General features: G+C 45.2%; 1 protein-coding gene across 1 annotated transcript in view; it reads right to left on the bottom strand.

Annotated features, from left to right (window-relative positions):
* LOC141157602 (uncharacterized) overlaps positions 1-25,262 on the bottom strand; it is a 39,494-nt gene extending 14,232 nt beyond the window's left edge. The window contains exon 1 of the mRNA XM_073645070.1: positions 24,682-25,262. Within this exon, the coding sequence (XP_073501171.1) occupies positions 24,682-25,068 (387 nt within the window). The 5' untranslated portion in view covers positions 25,069-25,262. The remainder of the gene's footprint in view (positions 1-24,681) is intronic.
* Positions 25,263-25,511: the final 249 nt, after the last annotated feature.

Here is a 25,511-nt window from a genome sequence, read left to right as displayed (position 1 = left end):
GTCAACCAACATCTTGAATGCATCTCCCTTGGGACTATTTCCTTAGATGATATACTTTTCCATTAATTTATGTGGATTTTTTATGGAACTATATACCTTTTTATGGATGAATTTTTCTAAATAAAAATACACGTTTTATTGGAAGTGCTGGATCAACTGCCTTTGTTATATGGACTATAAATACATGTAGCTTGTTGACCTGCAAAACAGTGAAGGCCAAACTTTGCAGATTGATTAAATACTCAAACAATGAGCGTTAATTTCATCGCACCTTCCCCTTGACCTACAAACAGCAGCCAGGAAACCATGGCTCCACAAGAGGGACACATATTTGACATTCTACAGGAATTCCAGCCTAAGGGACCACGGCCCTAGCTGGAAGAATAAAGATCTGCTCCGTTGACCATCACTGAACCCATGGAGACGTTTGGGGAGACCAGGTTGGGACCCTCCGGTCACCTGGCCCCATGGAGAAATTTGGGCAAGCACCTCAATGGACTGTCAGCTTCCTAAGCTTATTGTTACCTCCTCTCTGTGGGTTCCCGCCAAAAGCGGACGGCCACTGGTGGGGGTAATTGGTCCTGGAAGCCCCGAAGTTGCAGCTGTTCTAATCCCAGCGAGCCAGCGGAAGGGTGAGACTCTGTAATTTGCACCATCTTGTGTATTGGCTAGGACTGTTCTATATGTTATTCACTGTTGGTGGTTCAATAAAGTATTTCCATGCTGTTTTACCCTCACCCTGTGTTGTTTGAGTAGTATTCTGCCCGCGGGAAAGGAGAACGGGCATTAGTGGGATGCAGTGCTGCCATCAGGGCATTACTGCCCTTGCTGGCGTATGGGGCCCGGTGAGCAGAGGTGCCCTAACGGGGCACCCCCCTGCTCACCGGGCCCCACTGAACTGAACTTGCATCCTCGGACGCCCGTTCACTTTAAATCTATTACCGTGCAGGAAGCTCCCGCACGGCAATAGTTAACAGCTGCCAGCCAATCACAGGCCGGCAGCTGATGTCAGTGCGCACGTTGCCGGCGTATGACGTCACTTCTGGCCTGTGACTGGCTGGTGTCCACGCCTCAGATGACGAAGGAGAGTCGCCGCTGGAGCGGCGACAAGGTAAGGAGGAACTTTTTTTTTTTTTTTTACTTTTTTGTAAAGCTGAGACATGGGGGCAGAATGGAGACGAGACACATGGGGGCAGGATGGTGATGATGAGACACATGGGGGCAGGCTGGTGATGATGAGACACATGGGGGCAGGCTGATGATGAGACACGTGGGGGCAGGCTGATGATGAGACACATGGGGCAGGCTGCTGATGATGAGACACATGGGGTTAGGATGGTGATGAGACACATGGGGGCAGGATGGTGATGATGAGACATGTGGGGCAGGCTGGTGATGAGACACATGAGGCAGGCTGGTGATGATGAGACACATGGGGGCAGGCTAGTGATGATGAGACACATGGGGGCAGACTGGTGGTGATGAGACACATTGGGGCAGGATGGTGATGATGAGACACATGGGGGCAGGGTGGTGATAATGAGACACATGGGGGCAGGCTGGTGGTGATGAGACACATCAGGGAAGGATGGTGATGAGACACATGGGGGCAGGCTGGTGATGATGAGACACATGGGGGCAGGCTGGTGGTGATGAGACACATGGGGGCAGGCTGGTGATGATGAGACACATGGGGGCAGGCTGGTGGTGATGAGACACATGGGGGCAGGCTGGTGATGATGAGACACATGGGGCAGGCTGGTGATGATGGGACACATGGGGGCAGGCTGGTGGTGATGAGACACATGGGGGCAGACTGGTGGTGATGAGACACATCATGGAAGGATGGTGATAAGACACATGGGGGCAGGATGGTGCTGATAAGACACATGGGGGCAGGATGGTGCTGATAAGACACATGGGGGCAGGATGGTGATGATGAGACACATGGGGGCAGGCTAGTGATGATGAGACATGTGGGGGCAGGCTGGTGATGATGAGACACTTGGGGGCAGGCTGGTGATGATGAGACACGTGGGGGCAGGCTGGTGATGATGCTGGTGATGATGTGACACGTGGGGGCAGGCTGGTGATGATGAGATACCTGGGGGCAGGCTGGTGATGATGAGACACATAGGGGCAGGCTGGTGATGAGACTCATGGGGGCAGGCTGGGGATGATGAGACACATGGGGGCAGGCTGGTGATGATGAGACACATGGGGCTAGAATGGTGATGAGACACATGGGGGCAGGATGGTGATGATGAGACACATGGGGGCTGGCTGGTGATGATGAGACACATGGGGGCAGGCTGGTGATGAGACACGTGGGGGCAGGCTGGTGATGAGACTCATGGGGGCAGTCTGGTGATGATGAGACACATGGGGGCAGGCTGGTGATGATGAGACACATGGGGGCTGGCTGGTGATGATGAGACACATGGGGGCAGGATGGTGATGAGACAAATGGGGGCAGAATGGTGATGATGAGACACATGGGGGCAGGCTAGTGATGATGAGACACATGGGGGCAGGATGGTGATGAGACACATGGGGGCAGGCTAGTGATGATGAGACACATGGGTGCAGGATGGTGATGAGACACATGGGGGCAGAATGGTGATGATGAGACACATGGGGGCAGGCTGGTGATGATGAGACACGTGGGGGCAGGCTAGTGATGATGAGACACATGGAGGCAGGATGGTGATGAGACACATGGGGGCAGGCTGGTGATGATGAGACACATGGGGGCAGGCTGGTGATGAGACACGTGGGGGCAGGCTGGTGATGATGAGACACGTGGGGCAGGATGGTGATGAGACACATGGGGGCAGGATGGTGATGAGACACATGGGGGCAGGATGGTGATGATGAGACACATGGGGGCAGAATGTATTTTATTTTTGAGGATACTGCTTTCAGTGAGGGGGTCCTGCTACTGTGCAGTGCGACAATACGTCGCTTTTTTCTTCATCTGGTGTAGTGTAGAAGTTGGGGAAAGATTGGGGAATGTGCTCTGCAAACTGCTGTAGATAACTGTGTCTTATTTTCTGTCGAGATGAGTCCTGGGTGGAAGAAGTGATAGCGGTCTGTGTTGGATGAACAAGAAAAGCGAAGATGAAGGACTTCAACTAAAGAAGTCACTGGTGAGTCGATGTGTTGCCCGTACACTGACACTATACACTACATACTATACACAGTGCTTCTGTGTATAATGTCACTGATGATCCCTTTATTATCTGTACACTGACACTATATACAGAGCTCGTGTGTACACTGTCACTAGTGATCACTGTATTACCTGTACACTATACACTATATACAGAGCTCCTGAGTATAATGTCACTGGTGATCACTGTATTACCTGTACAGTATACACTATATACAGAGCTCCTGTGTATAATGTCACTGGTGATCACTGTATTACCTGTACACTTACACTATATACAGAGCTCCTGTGTATAATGTCACTGGTGATCACTGTATTACCTGTACACTTACACTATACACTGTATACTATGTACAGAGCTCTTGTGTATAATGGCATTTATGGTAATATTAGTATTGTGTTTTTTATTAATGATCAGTATTGTCACTATGTGATGGTAATATGTGGTCTGGTGATGGTGTTGCTGTATTTGTCTCTTGTATGTGGTATTATTCGGTCACTAAGTGGTGGTAATATGTGGTCTGGTCATGGTGTGATGGTATTTGTTCCTTGTATGTGATGTGGTATTATTTGGTCACTTTGTGGTCTAGTCATGATGTGGCGGTATTTGTTCCTTGGTGTTCAATGGAAACTGTTAATGTGTGATTGGTGAGGACGGGGTGCAGAATGGAGTTTTTCCCAGAGTGGGCGGTGGGTGTGTAAAATCAAAAAAATGTGTAGTACAGTGAAAAAAAAAAAAAAATTGTTAAAATATAAAAAATGAAAAAAATAATCCCCAAAAAATAAAAATATATTGAACCCATAATATTTATTTATTATGAAAAAGAAAGCAAAAAAACAATAAAAGTACACATAATTGGTATTGCCGTGTCCGGAACGACCTGACCTATAAAACTATCCCACTAGTTAACCCCTTTAGTGAACACGGTAAAAAAATAAAATACAAAGCAAAAAACAATGCTTTATCATCATACCGCCAAACAAAAAATGGAATAACACGCGATCATAAAGACGAATATAAATAAAAATTGTACCGCTGAAAACGTCATCTAGTCCCGCAAAAAACAAGCCCCCATACTGCTCCATCATCCGAAAAATAAAAAAGTTATAGCTCTCAGAATAAAGCGATTCAAAAAAATTATTTTTTCTAGAAAATAGTATTTATTGTGTAAAAGCGCCAAAACATAAAAAAGCTATATAAATGCGGTACCGCTGTAAACGTACTGACCCGAAGAATAAAGCTACCTTATCAATTTTACCACACGCGGAGCGGCATAAAAAGCCCCCCATAAAAACAATTCCGGAATTGCTGGTTTTTGTTTATTCTGCCTCCCAAAAATCAGAATAGAAAGCGATCAAAAAATGTCACGTGCCCAAAAATGGTACCAATAAAAACATTAGCTTGTCCCGCAAAAAACAGGCCATCACATGACTCTGTCGGCCAAAATATGGAAAAATTATAGCTCTCAAAATATGGTGATGCAAAAACTAGTCTTTGCAAAAAAAAAAAAGGCATCTTTTAGTGTGTGACAGCTGTCAGTCATAAAAACCCCATATGAATCTGGTATCTCTGTAATCGCACCGACCCGAAGAATAAAGTCGTCTAATCACATATACCACACGAGGAACGGCGTAAAAAAATTAACTCTAGGGTTAGGGTTGAATTAGGGTTGGGCTAGGGTTAGGGATAGGGTTGAGGTTAGGGTTAGGGTTGGGCTAGGGTTAGGGTTAGGGTTGGGGTTAGGGTTAGGGTTGGGCTAGGGTTAGGGTTAGGGTTGGAGTTAGGATTAGGGTTGGGCTAGGGTTGGGCTAGGGTTGGGGTTAGGATTGGGATTTTTTCAAAAGTAAAGAAAAAAAAATGATGACGATTTGGCGACCAGTGTTTAGCGCAAGTGCTCGCTACTTGAGTTTGCATCGGGTGCTCTGGTATGCACTGAGTACCATGGGTGTTCGAGTGACATGCTCGAGTCTCTGCCCCATATGCTTCATGGCCAAAAAAAACATTGCTGGGATTGCCTGCCATGCACGAGTGATCACCGCCTGTTTTTTTTTGGGTGTCTAACAACCGTGAAACATGCAGGACAGGGACTCGAGCATTTCACTCCAGCACCTGCGATACATGGTGCCTACCCGAGTACCCGATGCAAACTGAAGTAGCGAGCACTTGCGCTCAAGATTAATGACAACTTATTCAATATGATGACCTAATGTTATCAAATTCTGTCGTACCTCTGGGTTCAAAATGTACACTATACCCCTTGATAAAATCCTTGAGGGGTCTAGTTTCCAAAATGGAGTCAATTGTGGGGGGTTTCCACTATTTAGGCGCATCAGGGGCTCCTGAAATGCGACATGGTGTCCGCTCTTGATTTCAGCCAATTTTGAGTTCAAAAAGTCACACGGTGCTCCTTCCCTTCTGAACCCTGACTTGCTCCCAAACACTGTATTTTCCCCACTTATGGGGTATTGGCGTACTCAGGAGAAATTGCACAACAGCTTTTGGGTTCCATTTTCTCCTCTTACCCTTGTGAAAATAAAAAATTTGGGGCTAAAACATAATTTTTGTGGAAAAAGTTTGATTTTTTTTTTTCCACGGCTCCATGTTATAAACTTCTGTGAAGCACCTGAGGGTTAAGGGTGCTCACCACACATCTAGATAAGTTCCCTGAGGGGTCTAGTTTCCAAAATGGTGTCACTTGTGGAGGGTTTCCACTGTTTAGGCACATCAGGGGCACATCCGCTAATTATTCAAGCAAATTTTACATTCAAAAAGTCAAATGACGCTCCTTACCTTCCGAACCCTGCCGTGCGCCCAAACAGTGGTTTTCCCCCACATATGGGGTATCAGCTTACTCAGGAGAAATTGCACAACAAGTTGCATGGTACAATTTCTCCTGTTACACTTATGAAAATGCAAAACTGGGGGCTGAAAAACATTTTTGTGGGAAAAATGTGAAAATTTTATTTTCATGGCTCCATGTTATAAACTTCTGTGAAGCACCTGGGGGTTCAGGGTGCTCACCACACATCTAGATAAGTTCCCTGAGGGGTGTAGTTTCCAAAATGGGGTCACTTGTGTTTTTTTTTTACTGTTTAGGCTCATCAGGGGCTCTTCAAACGCAACATGGTGTCCGCTAATTATTCAAGCAAATTTTACATTCAAAAAGTCAAATGGCGCTGCTTCCCTTCTGAGCCCTCCCGTGTTTCCCCACGTATGGGGCATCTGCGTGCTCTGGGGAAATTACACAACAAATTTTGGGGTCCATTTTTTCCTGTTACCCCTGGAAAAATAAAAAAATTGGGGTCTAAAGTAAAATTTTTGTGAAAAAAGTAAAATGTTCATTTTTTTCTTCCCCATTCCAAAAATTCCTGTGAAGCACCTGAAGGGTTAATAAAGTTCTTGAATGTGGTTTTGAGCACCTTGAGGGGTGCAGTTTTTAGAATGGTGTCACTTTTGGGTATTTTCTGTCATAAAGACCCCTCAAAGTCGCTTCAAATGTGATGTGGTCCCTAAAAAAATGGTTTTGCAAATTTTGTTGGAAAAATGAGAAATCGCTGGTCAACTTTTAACCCTTATAGCTCCCGAATAAAAAAAAATAATTGGTTACAAAATTGTGCTGATGTGAAGTAGATATGTGGGAAATGTTATTTATTAACTATTTTGTGTGACATATCTCTCTGATTTAAGGGCATAAAAATTCAAATTTTGAAAATTGTGAAATTTTCAACATTTTCGCCAACTTTCCGATTTTTTTCACAAATAAACGCAAGTGATATCGAAGAAATTTTTACCACTATCATGAAGTACAATATGTCACGAAAAAACAATCTCAGAATCAGGGGGATCCGTTGAAGCGTTCCAGAGTAATTAACTCATAAAGTAACAGTGGTCAGAATTGTAAAAATTGGCCTGGTCATTAACGTGCAAACCACCTTCGGGGGTAAAGGGGTTAATGGGAAAAAAAATTATATCTGAAAAAATAGTGACTATTCTGAACAAAAAGTTCATGAAAAAATGCACAATTACAAACATAATAACAGCAAGGGAAAGTTGAATTGGTCAGGCATTAAACTGATGAAATCGGCCTGGACAGAAATCATGGTACCCCTGAAAATAATGTGACAAAAGGGACATGTTAAATCAAGTTGTGTCCACTAATTAGCATCACAGGTGTCTTCAAGAAACAAAAAACAAAACATGTGTGTGCATGAGATTTCTAAAATCTCAGAGCTTTTTCTGCTACTGTAAAAAGTAGCTTTTAATTTGCATAAAAAATACAGCAAAAAGGCAACATGTGAACACAGCCTAAGGCCTTATTCACATGTCAGCACAAGGCCAGCACTGTGCTTCAGCGTCTGCAAGCCAAAACCAGGAATGAAACCCACAGTGAGAGAACCTGCGCTGCGTCCCGGAGACACAAACACCAAGGAAAACCTGAACACCGATGTGTGAACAAAGCAACAGCAGCTTACATATCCAAATTAATCGAGGTTAGTAGATTTACTATAAATATTGGAGATATCTTCACCAATTCTCTTTTTAAGATAATGGATTTTGTTTGATTAAATTGTTTACTGAAGACTAGTTTATTAAAAACTTTTTTTTCTTTTTGTCATTATATAGAAGTGAACTTTTGTCTAAATATATTATTTTTTTTCTTCTGCTGTTTTAATGGATTCTTGAATTTGGACTGGAAACAGTGAAACCGTAAATTCCATTGATTCATTGGGGAACACAATTTTCATTGCGTTAGAGCTAACACTTGTTTTTGACTACTTCTTGGCTTCAGAATCCAAAGTGACCCCAGTGTTTTTCTATCACAGCTTTTTAAGCTACAGGATAATACTTCCCTTTGTCTCCAAAAAGTCTCCATACAAAATGTATATACAGTGCATTGTGAAAGTATTTGCCCCCCCTTGAACTTTTCTACCTTTTGCCACATTTCTGGCTTCAAACATAAAGATATAAAATTCCAATTTTTTGTGGGGGGGGGGGGGGGAGAATCAACAACAAGTTGACCTGAATCCAATCGAGAATCTGTGGAAAGAGCTGAAAACTGCTGTTCACAAACGCCCTCCATCCAACCTCACTGAGCTCGAGCTGTTCTGCAAGGAAGAATGGGCAAGAATTTCAGCCTCTCGATGTGCAAAACTGATAGAGACATACCCCAAGCGACGTGCAGCTGTAATCACAGCAAAAGGTGGCGCTACAAAGTATCAACTCAAGGGGGCCGAATAATATTGCACGCCCCACTTTTCAGTTTTTAATTTGTTAATTAAGTTTAAAATATCCAATAAAATGGAACGATTGTGTCCCACTTGTTGCTGATTCTTCCCCCAAAAAATTAGAATTTTATATCTTTATGTTTGAAGCCAGAAATGTGGCAAAAGGTAGAAAAGTTCAAGGGGGGCAAAATACTTTCACAATGCACTGTACAGTGGGAAATAATGCAACAAAATTAACCTGAATGTAATGTTTATTTAAAGCTATTTTGTTCATACAAAGGATACATTGTTACTGTAAGTTAAATTGTGTGCAAGTAGAAAAGTTAGGTAGCAGTTAAGGTAAAAAATTTACACTTACAGCTTTTCCTGAAGTGTTCAATCTGTGGACAGTCTCTCGTACATCTCATCTACCATTATACCAGCCCGCCATGACCTTCAAATCTTGGTGGAATCATTCACCTTGCTCATCACTGACTGCACCAAGATTTTCAGAGAAGTTAGCAAGATGGCTGCAGAAAATGCACCTTGTTGCTGATATTGCAACCAAGCATTTTTTTTTTAGCTCTCCCAAGAGTTTCCAGGCAATTTGGTGTAATTGTTTGCATGTGTATTTCCAAGAAAGTCCTTGACAAGGTCTTTGAATGACAACCAAGCATCCTTTTGGAGCTCTGACATTGTCCTGATAAAATGTTCATCTTTGACGAGCTGCTGAATCTGTGGACCATCAAACACACTGGCCTTTATTTTTTTTCAAATAACAGGCTAGAAAATGTCACAATGAGGTACATAAATGTGCAAATTGCCTCTTGAAACAGTCTCCTTCAGTTGGCAAAGCTTTAACGAATTGCTTCACGAGGCCGAGTTTCATGTCCGGAGGTGGGAATGTAATGTTCTTTCTGCCAACAAGTGGCTCATGTAGAATGTTTGGATCACCAGGTTTGAGGTCAGATCTTGGAGGTCAATCACTCTCTCCATCCAATGCTACTTGATATATCCGCATTGCTGACCAAGAAGTAAGCATACCATTTTAAGGTCAACACAGATGATCCGATTGTGTTTGTGATATTGCATCAACTCAATGACTCTCTTTACGTCTCCGTATTGTTCACAAAGAGAAACTAGATAGCCAGTTGGGACTGCACCTAATATATTGCCATTGTGGAGGAGGACACACTTTAAGCTCCACTTTGAGCTATCGATGAACTATCGCCATTCGTTTACGTGCGTTATAGATTGTAATTCCCAATCCCTCAATTAAGCCATGTATGTTATGGCGATACACAAAGTCACTTCTAAAATAATGCATAAATGCAGTTTCTCTGGATGGCAAGTAAAATGCCTTTGCTCCATTTTCAAGCAAGTTTTTCTTATTCAGTATTGATGCTAGGAGTTCTAAAACTTTTTTTGATAGTCCCAAATTTTGTGGCAAATCGTTCAACTTTTGCTGTTCAAATCCCTTACAAACTAAGACATCTTCTATCTCAAAAGCTTCATCAATGTTGTGACTTTGTTCTTCACCATAATGCTGTTTTTGAAAAGAGGGTAGTTCAAGGAAAACTGGCCTTGGGATTTCAGCTGAACGAGGTGCTGGTGGTAGACTAGGATACTAGGATATTTTACTGTATATTTATTTTTCTTGTTATATCCTGAAGTTTTTACTGTTACAAAAGTAACAATCACTGGAATGATCTCTTGGCTCTCGTCAAACCATAGGTATACCAAATGGCGTCTTATCACGTGTTCTCTTCGTCCTTATTCGTAAACTCTCGACACACTGCTGGCACCATGTGAGGGGCCCCAAGACTTATCTTTGTTACGGATCCGGGTGGTGGAACCTCTGTGCTTCGGTGCAAGGAGGGACCAGAGGGGCGTAACTAGGTATCAACTCGGACTGACCAAGGTCGTATGGCGGCTCAATCGACTCCGTGACCAGGGAAGGACCGCGCAGAGGGACCAGGTGCTACTCTGGGCCAGTCCTTGTATGAGAGCAGGTGAGTCCCATGGGTCAGAAGGCAGAGACTGACCGGTACAGCAGATGAGCACGGCAGCCAGGCTGACGGGTGATCCGGGTAGACGGACTGGCAGACACGGCAGGTAACAAGCAGGTGCTTCCAGGTAAGCAGGCGGACAGGGCCCATAGACAGACTGGCGGACTGGACTGTAGACAGACTATCGGGCTGGAGAGTAGACAAGCTGGCGGACAGGGCTGGTAGTCCGGCTGGCGGGCTGGACTGGTAGTCCGGCTGGCGGACTGGACTGGTAGTCAGGCTGACGGACTGGACTGGTACTAAGGCTGGCGGACTGGACTTGTAGTCAGGCTGGCGGACTGGACTTGTAGTCAGGCTGGCGGGCTGGACTGGTAGTCAGGCTAGCAGCGGGACCTGAGGGCTGAAGCAGAGTTTAATACACAAAGCTACAACCTTGCACGGGCACCTCCATTTTGGAGGAGGTGCCTTTTATATGAGAGGTCCTCCGACCATTGGCCGGGGACTCCTTAGGACGGTGCGCGCGGCCCCTTTAAGAGGGAGGGAGCGCGCGTGCGTGCCCTAAGCACAGTGCCCGGGAAGCTGTGCTCGCCGGCAGCAGCAGGAGCGCCGGAGGACGCTGGGCGGGGAGCGCGGCGGTAAGAGGGACGGCTTCTCTGCCTGTCAGGGGGCAGAGACGTCAATACTACAATACCCCCTCCTTTACGCCTCCTCTTTTTTAGGCCTGAAAGAAATTTTTTAAGGAGAAGCGGGGCGTGGATGTTCTCCCTGGGTTCCCAAGTTCTCTCCTCTGGGCCAAACCCTTTCCAATCCACCAGAAAAAAGGTTTTTCCTCTTACCCTGTTGGTGGCCAGAATGTTCTCTACCTCATAGACGTCCTCAGCGGAGACCGGAGCTGGGGAGGTACCTGGATTGTCGGAAAAAGAATTAAGCACAACTGGTTTGAGGAGAGATACATGGAAGGAGTTGGGAATCCGTAAAGTGGCCGGGAGTTTTAACTTGTAGGCTACTGGGTTGATTTGCTTGAGGACTTCAAATGGACCGATGAACCGTGGACCCAACTTATAGGAGGGTATTTTGAGACGAACATGTTTGGAGGAGAGTCAAACCTTGTCTCCCGGGCTTAATTGAGGTGGATCCAGACGTCTATTATCAGCATGTTTCTTCATCTGCTCGGAGGATTGAAGAAGTGCGGATCTAGTGTCTTCCCAAATAGTGGAAAATTCGCTGACCAGAGACTCCGTGGCAGGGTTGTCCACTGAAGCGGAAACGGGAAACGGAATCCGGGGATGTTGACCGTAGACCACAAAGAACGGAGACTTGGAAGAAGATTCGCTCTCATGTTTGTTATAGGAGAACTCGGCCCATGGTAGGAGCTCCACCCAATCGGTATGGTGAGCGTTGACGAAGTGCCGGAGGAAGCTGGTAAAGATCTGGTTGATACGTTCCACTTTGCCATTGGACTGCGGATGGTAAGCAGAGGAGAAATCCAGGTTGACATCCAGCAGCTCTCACGTAGCTCTCCAGAAGCACGAAGTGAACTGGACCCTACGATCAGACACAATGTGGAGGGGTAGGCCGTGGAGATGAAAGATGTGATGGATGGAGTCCTTAGCCAGCACAGATGCAGACGGGAGACCAGGCAGAGGGATGAAGTGGGCCATTTTAGAAAAGCGGTCAGCGACCACCCAAATGACCGTACAACCGGCAGAAACAGGGAGATCAGTAATAAAGTCCATAGCAATGTGTTGCCACGGGGCAGCCGGTACGGGAAGAGGCAGGAGACGGCCGGCTGGAAGATGTCTGGGAACCTTGTTGCAGGCACGGAACGAACAGGCGGTGACGAAGTCTACCACATCCTGGCGCAGGGTAGGCCACCAGTAATGCCGGGTAATGAGCACGAAAGGTCTTCTTCTGGCCAGCATGGCCGGCTAGTTTGGATGAATGACCCAAGTGAAGGACCTTCTTACGATCTGGAACCGCTACAAACGTCTTACCGGGTGGGAGACAAGACAGGTCCAAGGGGGCCACATTCATCACTTTGGAGGGATCGATGATATGCATAGGCTCCTCCTCTTGATCGGAAGACAGGAAGGATCGGGACTAGGCGTCGGCTTTAACGTTCTTGTCCGCCGGGCGGTAATGTAGGGTAAAGTTGAAGCGGGCGAAGAACAAAGACCACCAGGCCTGACACGGATTGAGTCTTTGGGCATTCTGTAGATATGCCAGGTTTTTGTGGTCAGTATAGCGTCCCCTCGAGCAGGTAACGCCACTCCTCCAGCGCCAATTTGATGGCTAGCAGTTCTCGGTCTCCTATGGAGTAGTTGCTCAGACGAGGAGAAGAGCTTGGAGAAGAAGCCGCAGGTTACCATTCTCCCGGACGGAGATTTCTTGGTGAGCACCGCTCCGGCTCCAGAAGAGGAAATATCAACCTCCAGAAAGAACTGTTTGTTGCTATCCGGATGGTGCAACACTGGGGCAGAAGAGAAGGCTTGTTTTAAGGAGAGGAAGGCCTCCTCCGCTTCGGACGGCCATTCCTTAGGATTTGCTCCCTTTTGGGTGAGCGCAGAGATGGGAGCAGTCCAGGAAGAAAAATGTGGGATGAAGAGACGGTAATAGTTGGCGAAGCCCAGGAATCGCTGAATCGTCTTCAACCCCTGCGGACGGGGCCCCTTTAAGACGGCAGAGGCCTTCTCGGGGTCCATCTGTAGACCAGTATTAGAGATAATGTAGCCAAAGAACGGAAGAGAGGTTTGCTCGAAGAGGCATTTCTCAAATTTTGCATATAGGTGATTCTGCCTGAGCCTAAGCAGGACCTGACGAACATCCCTCCGGTGTGTGGGAAGATCCGTAGAGAAGACCAAGATGTCGTCCAGGTACACCACCACGCAAGAATATAAGAGGTCACGGAAGATGTCAACTAATTCTTGGAAGACGGCAGGAGCATTACAGAGACCGAAGGGCATCACACGGTATTCATAGTGGCCGTCCCGGGTATTGAATGCCGTCTTCCACTCGTTTCCTTGGCAGATCCGGACCAAGTTATACGCCCCACGAAGATCGAGCTTGGAGAAGATCTTTGCGCCTTTAAGGCGGTCGAACAGCTCTGAGATGAGCGGCAGGGAGGTATTTGTTTTTGACAGTAATCTGGTTGAGTCCTCTATAATCGATACAGGGGCGTAGTGAACCGTCTTTCTTTTTTACGAAGAAGAATCTGGCTCCAGCCGGGGAGGTAGATTTCCGGATGAATCCCCTAGCCAGATTTTCTTCGATGTACTCATACATGGCCCAGGTCTTGGCCAACGACAACGGGTAAATACGCCCATGGGGTGGAGTGGCACCGGGTGCCAGGTCGATAGGGCAATCATATGGCCTATGAGGTGGCATTGTCTCTGCTTCCTTTTTGTCGAAGACATCTGCATAGGACCAGTAAGGTGCCGGTAGACCAGGTAAATTAGCCGGAGTAGACGGAGGTCGAACCGGGCGAAACGGGAGCAGGCAGGTCTCCTGGCAAACCTGCCCCCAACGGAGCATCTCACCAGATTGCCAATTCAGAACGGGTTCATGATTCTGTAGCCAGGGTAGACCAAGCAAAAGGGAGTGAGAGAGTCCGGAAAGCACATGGAAGGATATCCTCTCTGAGTGCAGCATTCCCACCTGCAGGGTTACAGGCTCTGTGACGAGCAAGATGGTCACTGGAAGGAGTCTTCCATCCACGGAAGCGACTGCCAATGGTTCAGCCAGAGGTTTGGTAGGAATCTGATACTTTTCTACAAGGGACTGGGATATGAGATTTCCAGCGGCTCCGGAATCCAGATGTGCGGTTTCAAAGAAGCGGTTCTCTCCACAGGAAATAGAGACGGATAAAGTCAAGAATGGAGAGGATTTACTTTTGCCTAGGATGACCTCTCTGAGCGGTCCTACACACTGGAGTTTCCCGGCTTCACCGGGCAGGAAAGGATCAGGTGCTCCTTACTACCACAGTAGAAACAGCTCCCCTCGGCTCGGCGTGTCTCTTGGCGAGATTTGACCATCTTGGTCTGGTCGATCTGCATAGGTTCAGGCGAGCGTGCCCAGGGAGTTGCAGGTTGGGAAGCAGGTTTCTGGAAAACAGGAGCAAGACAAGGAAATCCTCTCTCCCGGGTAGTCTCCTTAGCACGTTCTAGGAAGCGGATGTCAATCCGGGTTGCTAGTGACACCAGGTTATCCAGGGTGGTAGGAATGTCCTGGCTGGTTAACTCATCCTTAATCCGAACAGAAAGACCCTCCCAGAAGGTGGACACCAGGGCCTCGTTGCCTCAAGCAAGCTCAGAAGCGAGGGTACGGAACTGTATGGCATACTGGCCCACGGTGAGACTCCCTTGGCGGAGACGGAGCAATGAGGAGGCAGTGGAAATCCTTCGTCTGGGCTCATCGAAGACCCTCCAGAAAGTAGTAAGGAAAGCTGGAAGATCGGACACCAGGGGATCCCCTCTCTCCCATAGAGGGTTTAGCCATGCCAATGCTTCCCCAGTGAGGTGAGACATGATGAACGCCACCTTGGCCCGGTCGGAGGGAAACTGATGTGCCAGAAGTTCAAAGTGCAGCGTGCACTGGTTCAGAAAACCCAGACATAAGACGGGGTCACCTCCAAAACGAGTAGGCGCAGAAAGCCGGGGTCCTAGGCTGGGTGCCGTGGTATTGGTAGGCCGCGGCGCCGACGGAGCGGGTGTCGCCCCCGACTCGAGGCGGGCACAGGTGTGATAGACAGCGTGTCCAGGCGAGAGTTGACAGACCGCAGGTAGGTCAGGATGGTTTCCTGTTGGGATCTCTGACGAGAAACCTCCTGGTATAGGTCAGCAAGCGAAGGAGCCTGGGGGCCACCGGGTTCCATGGCCCGTGCAAACTGTTATGGATCCGGGTGGTGGAACCTCTGTGCTGCGGTGCAAGGAGGGACCAGAGGGGCTTAACTAGGTATCAACTCGGACTGACCAAGGTCGTACGGCGGCTCAATCGACTCTGTGACCAGGGAAGGACCGAGCAGAGGGACCAGGTGCTACTCTGGGCCAGACCTTGTATGAGAGCAGGTGACTCCCATGGGTCAGAAGGCAGGAACTGACCGGTACAGCAGATGAGCACGGCAGGCAGGCTGACGGGTGATCCGGGTAGACGGACTGGCAGACATGGCAGGTAACAAGCAGGTGCTTCCAGGTAAAGCGGGCTGGCAAGCACGGCAGGTAACAGGCAGGTGCTTCCTGGTAAGCAGGCGGGCAGGGCCCATAGACAGACTGGCGGACTGGACTGTAGACAGACTGTCGGGCTGGAGAGTAGACAAGCTGGTGGGCAGGGCTGGTAGTCTGGCTGGCGGACTGGACTGGTAGTCTGGCTGGCGGACTGGACTGGTAGTCAGGCTGGCGGACTGGACTTGTAGTCAGGCTGGCGGGCTGGACTGGAGTCAGGCTAGCAGCGGGACCTGTGGGCTGAAGCAGAGTTTAATACACAAAGCCACAACCTTGCACGGGCACCTCCATTTTGGAGGAGGTGCCTTTTATATGAGAGGTCCTCCGGCCATTGGCCGGGGACTCCTTAGGACGGCGCGCGCGGCCCCTTTAAGAGGAAGGGAGCGCGCGCGCTCTAAGCACAGTGCCCAGGAAACTGCGCGCGCCAGCAGCAGCAGAAGCAGGAGCGCCGGAGAACGCCGGGCGGGGAGCGCGGCGGTAAGAGGGACGGCGTCTCTGCCTGTCAGGTGGTAGAGACACCGATACTACAATCTTGATCACCAAGCTTTACTTTAAAATATACAAAATAGGCTTGTGTGACAATGTTCTGACATTTGTCCTGACGTTTCTCCTTTGACTGGGACAGGTAAAACTGCCGCAGATAGAACAAAATAATCAGGGCTGTTTAGGCACTTACGACGATAAAAAGCAAAGAGAGCCATGATCTGAAAGAAAGGAAATAAGTGTGTAAATGAAAAAAAAATTCTCCTAACCCCTTGTGTACAGATTTTCAGAATACTTTTCATCATATAGACCGGCACACAACCTCTCACCACATTGTCACTGAATAGCCGAGACAAATTACAATCTGTTGCCGGTCACCAAGGTTGTCCTCCACCCTACCCACTGAGGGCTGTTCGCTCTCGGCCATTAGCAGAGCACTAGTGCTACCCTCAATTCAGCCTAGAGGAATATATTTAAGATAAGCTGGAAAGAAAAAAACTGGCGTGATAGAAGGAAACTAACCGCAGTTTTGGAATTAGCATGCATTTTTTAAATCGGCAGAAAAACCAAACTCAACAAAAATTATGTTCAAAATTCTTTCCCAGTGTCATTATTGAGGCAATCAATGAAACTTAGCAGGGTCGCTACATTACCGGACCACACTATTAGTATGTCGTCTATATAGCGACCATACCCAATTAAATTCTTTGAAAAGGGATTGTCTACTGAAAAAATAAACCAATCCTCCCACCATCTTGCAATAAATTTGCTTACAGTGATAAAGCATTTTTTGATGAGGATTGAAATATTTTAGGGAAAAATTATTCCAGCAATACATTTACAATATTTAATGAGTATGAAGAATTATCCTATTCTGAAAAGAATGCCATAGTAATGCTAAACCAAATGGATGAGCATCATAATTTGGAAGAATTGGTGGAGGATCATGATGTGAAACCAAAAGTCTCAAACCCTTATGTGACGAAACTGCTTCTTATCTTAATCAGCCAGACGTCTAGACTTATTAAGCCAAGAGAAATACACTATTGTGTTTGTGTTGACTTTAGAACTTGTGTGTGTTTCTTTGGTGGGTCAAGAAGGACAGACCACTATTTGTATAACCCTGAATGTTGTCTTCTCTTGGTTCTGAAACAATGATGTTTGTAACTATGCTAATTGCATATTATACTAAAGCCAGCTAGATGTTTATTTACAAGAGCCCCCTGCTATACCAACTATGTAAATTGATTAAAGGCTCAAACAATGAGACCTGAGCCCTGTGGAATAATACCCTCCCTAACCGATGCCCTGTGGATTGTACTTGAAAGAACAAATGTGAACTATTTAAGGAACATATGCCTCTGTAGCAGAGAGATTTGAAAAAGAGAATTGAAAGGGAGAATCAAAAATCAGACATACTCTTCAGGAGAGTAGCTTGTAGCATGGTTCGATCCAGAGAGACACAGATTTGGATTCTACATGATTCCGGCCTAAGGCTGTGTGCCCACGATGCGTTTTTTAAGCGTTTCTGCAGCGGCAATTCCACTGCAGAAACGCTTAAAAAACGCTTGGTAGAAGGTCTGCTGTAAAGATGTGCGGTTGTGGGTTGTAAGTAATCACCTAGGCAGATTAACGATGCAACAATATTTTATTGGTCACAGCCATGGTAATAAGCAATTCCAGGTAAATGGCCAAAAAACAGTTCTCTCAGTCCTCAAATTCCCAATCTGGGTTCAGTAGTTCCACTGGCTTTGTATAAGGCCATACTCACTGTCTCCATCCTCTTCCTTCAGTCCTTTCACCCAACTCTCCTAAAACATGTCTGTCCTTTCTTCCACTGGGCTCAGTCCCCTCCCAGGTCAGAAGTGATCACACCCGCCCCCTTAAACTTTCACTGTTCACTAAACAATGAAGATTGTTCTAGAGGCCTTCACCTGAGACTGCATGTAAGACCCCCTTTGGGGACGGCTCCACTGTGTCTACAATCTACACACACATAACGAGATTGTTGGCTGTTGGAACAATGGTTAGATACTCCTGAGATACAGATTAGTGGAATGCTGGACATTTTACAAGTGAATCTAGTGCACATACTGACAAGTTAGCAGAACTATATAAAACATAACAAGTAAATCACTAATAAAACACAATAATAATATTAACAAAAATGGTGGTCCGTTGCTGGAAAAGTATCATAGTCTTTAGAAAATGGGCAGCTCCTCACATCTGCCATGTTCCCCAATGATAATCCCCATGCTGTGCACATGCTGCGGAAATTTCAGCTGCGGGTTATCATTGCGGAAAAAAACGCAGCACAACCAATTATTTTGCGGAAGCGCTGCTTTTTCGCCGCCATTGACTTACATTGGAGCGCTTGGATTCCGCATCACTGCATCTGCACATGCAGAATCCATGCGTTTCAATGTGCGGATGGTACCCGGGTGTGGAGGACAGGAGACTCTCCCCCGGACCCGGGTACCATAGAACCTGTAAAAAATGAATAAAATAAAAAATAAATATTATACTTACCTTCTGATGGCCCCCGGTGTGCTTGTCTTCGCTTGCCGGCAGCTCGCGGTGAACTGAAGGACCTGCGCTGACGTCAGTTAGTCATGTGACGGGTCACGCGACGCTGACGTCGGCTGGTCCTTCCGTGTACCGCAAGCCAAGACGGATCGAATCAAGACTCCGGGGGCCATCAGAAGGTAAGTATATATTTATTTTTTTATTTTTTACCATTCTTTTACGGTCACACTATATATGCCTTTTGCATGGATTTATATAGTGTGACCAAGTTATCAAGCACTTTACAAGTGATGCTAAAATTTCTTGGAAAGCGCTTCACAACCCGCATGCGGAAATGCATGTGAAGAACGCTTCACATCCGCATGGACAATCCGCATGTACAATCCGCACGTACAATCCACATGTACAATCCGCATGTACAATCCGCATGTACAATCCACATGTACAATCCGCATGTACAATCCGCATGCATTTTTTTCTGCCAGGGAGATGCAGAAACGCTCAAGTAAAAATCCGGAGCATTTCTGCATTGTGGGCACATAGCCTAAGGGTATACGGCCCTGACTGGAAAGATACGGATCTGTTCCATTGACCATCAGAGAGCCCATGGATACATTTAGGGAGACCAGGTTGGGACGATGAAGTCATCTGTCCCCATGGATATGTTGTTTGGGATTGCCAGGTGGGACCCGCCGGTCGCCTGGAACCCATAGAGACATTCGGAGAAGCCAGATTGGGACCAGCCGGTTATTTGGTCCCATGGAAACTCTCGGGAGAGGCCAGGGTGGGACCCTTGGGTCTCCTGGCCTTGTACCTCAATGGACTGTCAGCTTCCTAAGCTTGCTGCTACCTTCTCTCGATGGGGCCACTGGTTGAGGTAGTCGGCCCTGGAAATCCCAAAGTCACAGCTGTTCTATCCCAAGGTGGGCGGAGAAGGAAGGGTGACACTGTGTAATGTTGCACCATCTTGGGTATTTGCTGGGACTGTCCTATGTGTTTATTGCCTGTTTTGTGGTTCAATAAATTATTGCCACGCTGTTTTACCCTCACCCTGTGTTGTCTGAGTGGTATTACGCCCACGGAATTCCCGGTGTCTTCACACCTTATTATTATGCAGTAAAATCTCACGTACTTTCATTAGACATATTTCAGAATCTGATAGAAAAGGACCGGTTGGCTTTTCACCATGATGTCACCGCCAATAAAAATTAAAAAACTATATCATTTAACCAAAAATCAAAATAATGCCATTTGTGAACTAAAAAATAGCAGCAATTTGGTTATACGTAAATCCGACAAGCCGGGTATATTGTACTGTTGGATGCCTCTTTATAACAAAAATTAGTATATGATATTTTGGGTAACAATGCTTTTTACCGCAGATTGAGGTCCAATCCAACTGATGTCTTTTCAAAAGCGTTATACAATATTTTGGATGGTTTGAAAATGGGATTTTAAATAAACATACAATTACTTTTTAAAGAACACCCACTACACCCATTTTTCATGACCTTCCTAAAACGCACAAAAACATATTTCCCTCACCCATTTTTTCCCATCATCTCAGGCTTAGCGTCCCTCAATGAGGGGCTCAGTGCCCCTGGGTTGAAGAACATTTTCAACCGCTAGCATCCAGGTTGCCAGTTTTTTTTTTGAAGGACAGTAGTTTAGTGTTGAAAGCTATGGATGGCTTTAAATGGCAAAAAATTTTTTTTATTTTTCTACCTGCGATGTGGAAATCTTTACTTATACATTCCTATGAAAAAGGCAATGCTGAGTTTGCATCGTCTTAATAATTATAGTTCCTATTCTCAAGATCTAAAATAATTTTATTAGTGGCCACACAATTTTTATTGCAGCAGAATTTTTTTCAGTTTCAATAATGAATTTTTTTTTTGCAGGCGGAGGGAACTCCCATGGGGTCATGTCTCTTCCTATTGCTTGCAATCTTATTTGTAAAGTGGTGGAAGGAACTGTTTGTTTCTGTAGACAATCCCCTTTGCAGAGAATTTAATTGGGTATGGTTGCTACATGGACAACAGACTAATAAGTGTGGTTCGGTAACGTTACGACCATGCCAAGTTTCATTGATTACCTCAATGATAATTTACATTTCACTAATTCCAGTCCAAATTTAATAATGGAATTTTTGGATTTGTTTTATCTGGTGGCAATCAAACCAAAGTTCACAACTTTATGCATCGGAAAAAGGTAGGAGGAAATACCACTCTGCATGCGACTAGTGCTCATCCCATCCACACTTTAGAATCAATCCCCTATGGTGATATTATGAGATCCAAACCCATTTGTTCAGGAAAAATAGATAACTAAAAAAAAGACTATTAGCTCGAGGCTACAGTAAAAATCCATTAAAACAGAAGAAGAAAAAAAATCATAAATATGGACAGAAGTTTTGCTTCTATATGATGACAAAAAGAAAAAAAAGTTTTTAATAAACTAGTCTTCAACACACCTTATAGTAGCAATCAAATATAATCCATTATACGCAAATACTGACTGTCAGGGTTCACAGAGACATGAGTAAGAGATTCACCGCACATTCTAGGCTTGGGTGATGAACAGTTTATATATATATATATTCCGTGATAAGCGGAATTCAAAAAGTGCAGAAACATATTTGTGCTTGAACGTGACCAAAATACACCAACGTTTCCACCCTAATAGACCAACGTTTCCACCCTAATAGACCAACGTTTCAACCCTAATAGACCAACGTTTCCACCCTAATAGACCAACGTTTCCACCCTAATAGACCAACGTTTCAACCCTAATAGACCAACGTTTCCACCCTAATAGACCAACGTTTCAACCCTAATAGACCAACGTTTCCACCCTAATAGACCAACGTTTCAACCCTAACAGACTAACGTTTCAACCCTAATAGACCAACGTTTCAAACCTAATAGACCAACGTTTCAACCCTAATAGACCAACGTTTCCACCCTAATAGACCAACGTTTCCACCCTAATAGACCAACGTTTCCACCCTAATAGACCAACGTTTCCACCCTAATAGACCAACGTTTCAACCCTAATAGACTAACGTTTCAACCCTAATAGACCAACGTTTCAACCCTAATACAGCAACGTTTCAACCCTAATAGACCAACGTTTCCACCCTAATACACCAACGTTTCAACCCTAATAGGTCTTTATCAAAGCGTCATTTGACTGTAGAATAGAAAGGGGGAGATTTCAATGGGACCATTGTCCAAGGAAGAGAATTTTTTCAAAACACTGGTCAGAATGCACTTCAGATGAACAGAGGATAAGCTTAAATCCCCGGCGGCGTCAGGGAGCTCCCATGCCCTGTGGTCTTTGTCCAATCAATGTTGATTTTACGGACTGCGCCTGAGATAACTAATAATAACAACTGTGTTAATGTACTGTGTTTACTCTGACAAAAGGACTGTGTGCTTCATTATACGTTTTGGGCCGAGGAAAAGCTGTAATATTTGATTTTCTTATGCTGGAGAAAACATTCATTGAGAATGCGGAGAAGCGCAATAAACCTTAACTTGTTTTGCACCAAGACCTCTGCCTGCGCTGAGTGCCTACTGATGAGCGTGAATCCCTACGGAGGAAAAAGAAACCACCACAACATGGTCTGCCCTGAAAAGTTTTCTTTAAATGCGGTGAACAAAGATGTATTGTAAATCTATTAACCTTGACTTATAGACTTTTTTCCCTTTTCATAGTAATTTGGATATGTAAGCTGTTGGGCTTTGTTCACACATCAGTATTTTTGGTCAGTTTTTCGTTGGTGTTTGTGTGCTGGGGTCAGGACACAGAGCAGGTGCTCTCCCTGTGGGTTCCTCCTCTGGTTTTGGCATGCAGATGCTGACATGTGAATGAGGCCTTATAGTTATTTTTGGGTGATACAATTTTTGTTACATTTGTGCTTCCAGTTGTCGTCTTCATCATCATGATTCACTCGCAGTGGATAGGCTGTTTAAAGTTGTTTCTAGTTTTGCCTTTTTAATATTCACTATGACTAAGGGCGGCTATACGTCAGAAAGGCATCAGCTATTTTTCTATGGAGCGTACGTAATAATAGGATATGCTGTTCTTCTTATCAAAATGGAATATCAATTTAAATGTTTTTATACACAAACAATCGGGATGTGCAGTTTTCTCTACCTTTTTTTCATTAATCCAGAGGAATGATAAGCCGTCAGGAATGATCTTAGGAAAGCAATTGTAGTTTCCAATAGACATGGGAATGGTTATGAGGCCATTTCCAAACAAATTGTTGTTCATCAAGCTACAGTGAGTATTCGCAGCTACAGTGAGTATTCGCAAGTGGAAACCATTTATGACAATTGACGATCTTCCCAGGAGTGTTTGGCCCAGAAAATTCATCCCAAGATCAATCTTACAAGAAATTGCAATAAACCCAAGCTCTACAGCTCAGACTCTAAAGGCCTTGGTTAGTGTGTTCAAGGGCATGATAATACAATTAGAAAAATGAGGATTCTCTGGAAGGGTTATCAGGAGAAAACCTCTTATATCTCTCAAAAAGAACATGACAGCAGGGCTAAAGTGTGCGGAGAAGAAGACTTCTTGAACAATGTTCTTTTGGATAGAGAAGACCAATAATGGATATGTTTGACCATCTTGCTCTTCATCACATTTAGTGAAAAGCAAACAGCGAGTCAACCGTGAACTCCTCTTTATACCAAAGTATTTTAGGGTCACAGTTGAGGCCGTCTATCAAAAAACTTAATCTTGGCTGCAACTGGGTCATGCAACAGGACAATGAACCCGAGCAGCAGATCTACATCAGAAAGGCTGAATAGGAAAGAATCGGGGGTCTGCGGTGGTCCAGCGTAAAATATCTCGTGCAGAAACTAATTCCCACAAACCACGAGGAATGTTAGTAGTGTTGTAAACTCCGCTGAAATTTGCTTTATAATGATGAGTCATACAGAATTAGTTTTTTTTCAAGTTATTACTTCTAAAGGTATATTTAAAAGCTATTGGCTCAGGGCGTGTACTTAATTTTTCATAAACTGCTTTTGTTATTTGGTATAGTTTGTGAAAAATAAATAATGGCACGGTGTAATTTCCTATATGTTGTTTATCTGAGGTTCTATTTACCAAATTTTAACACCTTCTAAGGACCAGATTTTTTACAATTTTGCCTGATAAGCAAAGCTGTAGTATTAAAAAAGAATGTGCTTAGATTTTCTCAAGAATGTATAGTATACAGGGAGCTCCCCCTAGTGGTGACTGCAAACAGAACATTATCATGTATCTCTGTATACAGGGAGCTCCCCCTAGTGGTGACTGCAGACAGGATCTTATCATGTATTTCTGTATACAGGGAGCTCCCTCTAGTGGTGGCTGCAGACAGGATCTTATCATGTATCTCTGTATACAGGGAGATCCCCCTAGTGGTGGCTGCAGACAGTATCTTATCATGTATCTCTGTATACAGGGAGCTCCCCCTAGTGGTGACTGCAAACAGAACATTATCATGTATCTCTGTATACAGGGAGCTCCCCCTAGTGGTGGCTGCAGACAGAATCTTATTATGTATCTCTGTATACAGGGAGCTCCCCCTAGTGGTGGCTGCAGACAGGATCTTATCATATATCTCTGTATACAGTCAGCTCCCCCTAGTGGTGGCTACAGACAGAATCTTATCATGTATCTCTGTATACAGTCAGCTCCCCCTAGTGGTGGCTGCAGACAGAATCTTATCATGTATCTCTGTATACAGTTAGCTCCCCCTAGTGGTGGCTGCAGACAGGATATTATCATGTATCCCTGTGTACAGGGAGCTCCCCCTAGTGGTTGCTACAGATAGAATCTTATAATGTATCTCTGTATACAGGGAGCTCCCTCTAGTGGTGGCTACAGATAGAATCTTATAATGTATCTCTGTATACAGGGAGCTCCCTCTAGTGGTGGCTACAGACAGTATATTATCATGTATTTTTGTATGCAGGGTTATATTAGCTCTGACACCTATAAATACATCTTTTTTCTTTTTCTAAAGTTCACAAATCTTACTGATCAATTTTAAAAAGAACATTTTTTTTACCTGACTTATTGCCTTTGCAGCGGATCCTATATCCTTTCCAGACAAAGATCTCATAAAGCATTCAGCGTATCGTCCATCTGCTAATAAAATGAAGAACCACAGCAGGGGGCCGTATATGATTTGTATAGTAGTGTACACCAGGTCACCGCAGCTGTGTGGTGCTTTACAACATCCTTCCGAAAACTTACAGCCTAGAACAAAAAGAACAAAAGTGGGAATTCCAAAAAATGTCATACTGTAGGCGATGCCAAGTCCCCGATCTGAAGGACAGTCGAATTCTGGTTCCATCAATTTTTCCAGTATGAGCAACAACAGCGCAAAAAATGATGTCCCCAGGACATTATGATGTTGAAGGATGAAGGTTTGGAGGCTCGGTACTGCAGTCATTATGCTAAGAAGTAAAAAAAAAAACCCTTTAGAGCTGGTGATATTTATGTAGAGTAACTGCGGCTCCTTCCCGACTTCTGTTCTTTTATAAGTTCTTTACTGCGTGAGAAGTTCGATTGAAAGTTTTATAGCGTTTACCTGACCCGTGTCTTTACCAGGCAGATGAACTGAATGTGCTCTCCAGTATCATAATTACATATTACTGATGACGAAATATGAAACTTTTCCTGCTGCGCAGCCTTATCGGAATAAATTAGATGTAGTTCCGTAGCATAAAGAGATTTTCCAGTAATTGAAGCGTAGCTGCCAAGAACTGTAAAGAAGAAATTTATAGCTGTCCATTATTCACAATATACAGATCGCTATTGGTTCGATGATATGGAGCCTCAGCATTCCCGAGAATGGTGCTCTGTGGAGTCTGACCGGAGGTGCACATGCTCGAC

Source organism: Phyllobates terribilis, unplaced genomic scaffold (genome assembly GCF_046119375.1).
Source record: "Phyllobates terribilis strain yellow unplaced genomic scaffold, ASM4611937v1 Scaffold_8__6_contigs__length_399053987, whole genome shotgun sequence".
Taxonomy (NCBI): Eukaryota; Metazoa; Chordata; class Amphibia; order Anura; family Dendrobatidae; genus Phyllobates; species Phyllobates terribilis.
This window is presented reverse-complemented; position numbering and strand designations above follow the sequence as displayed.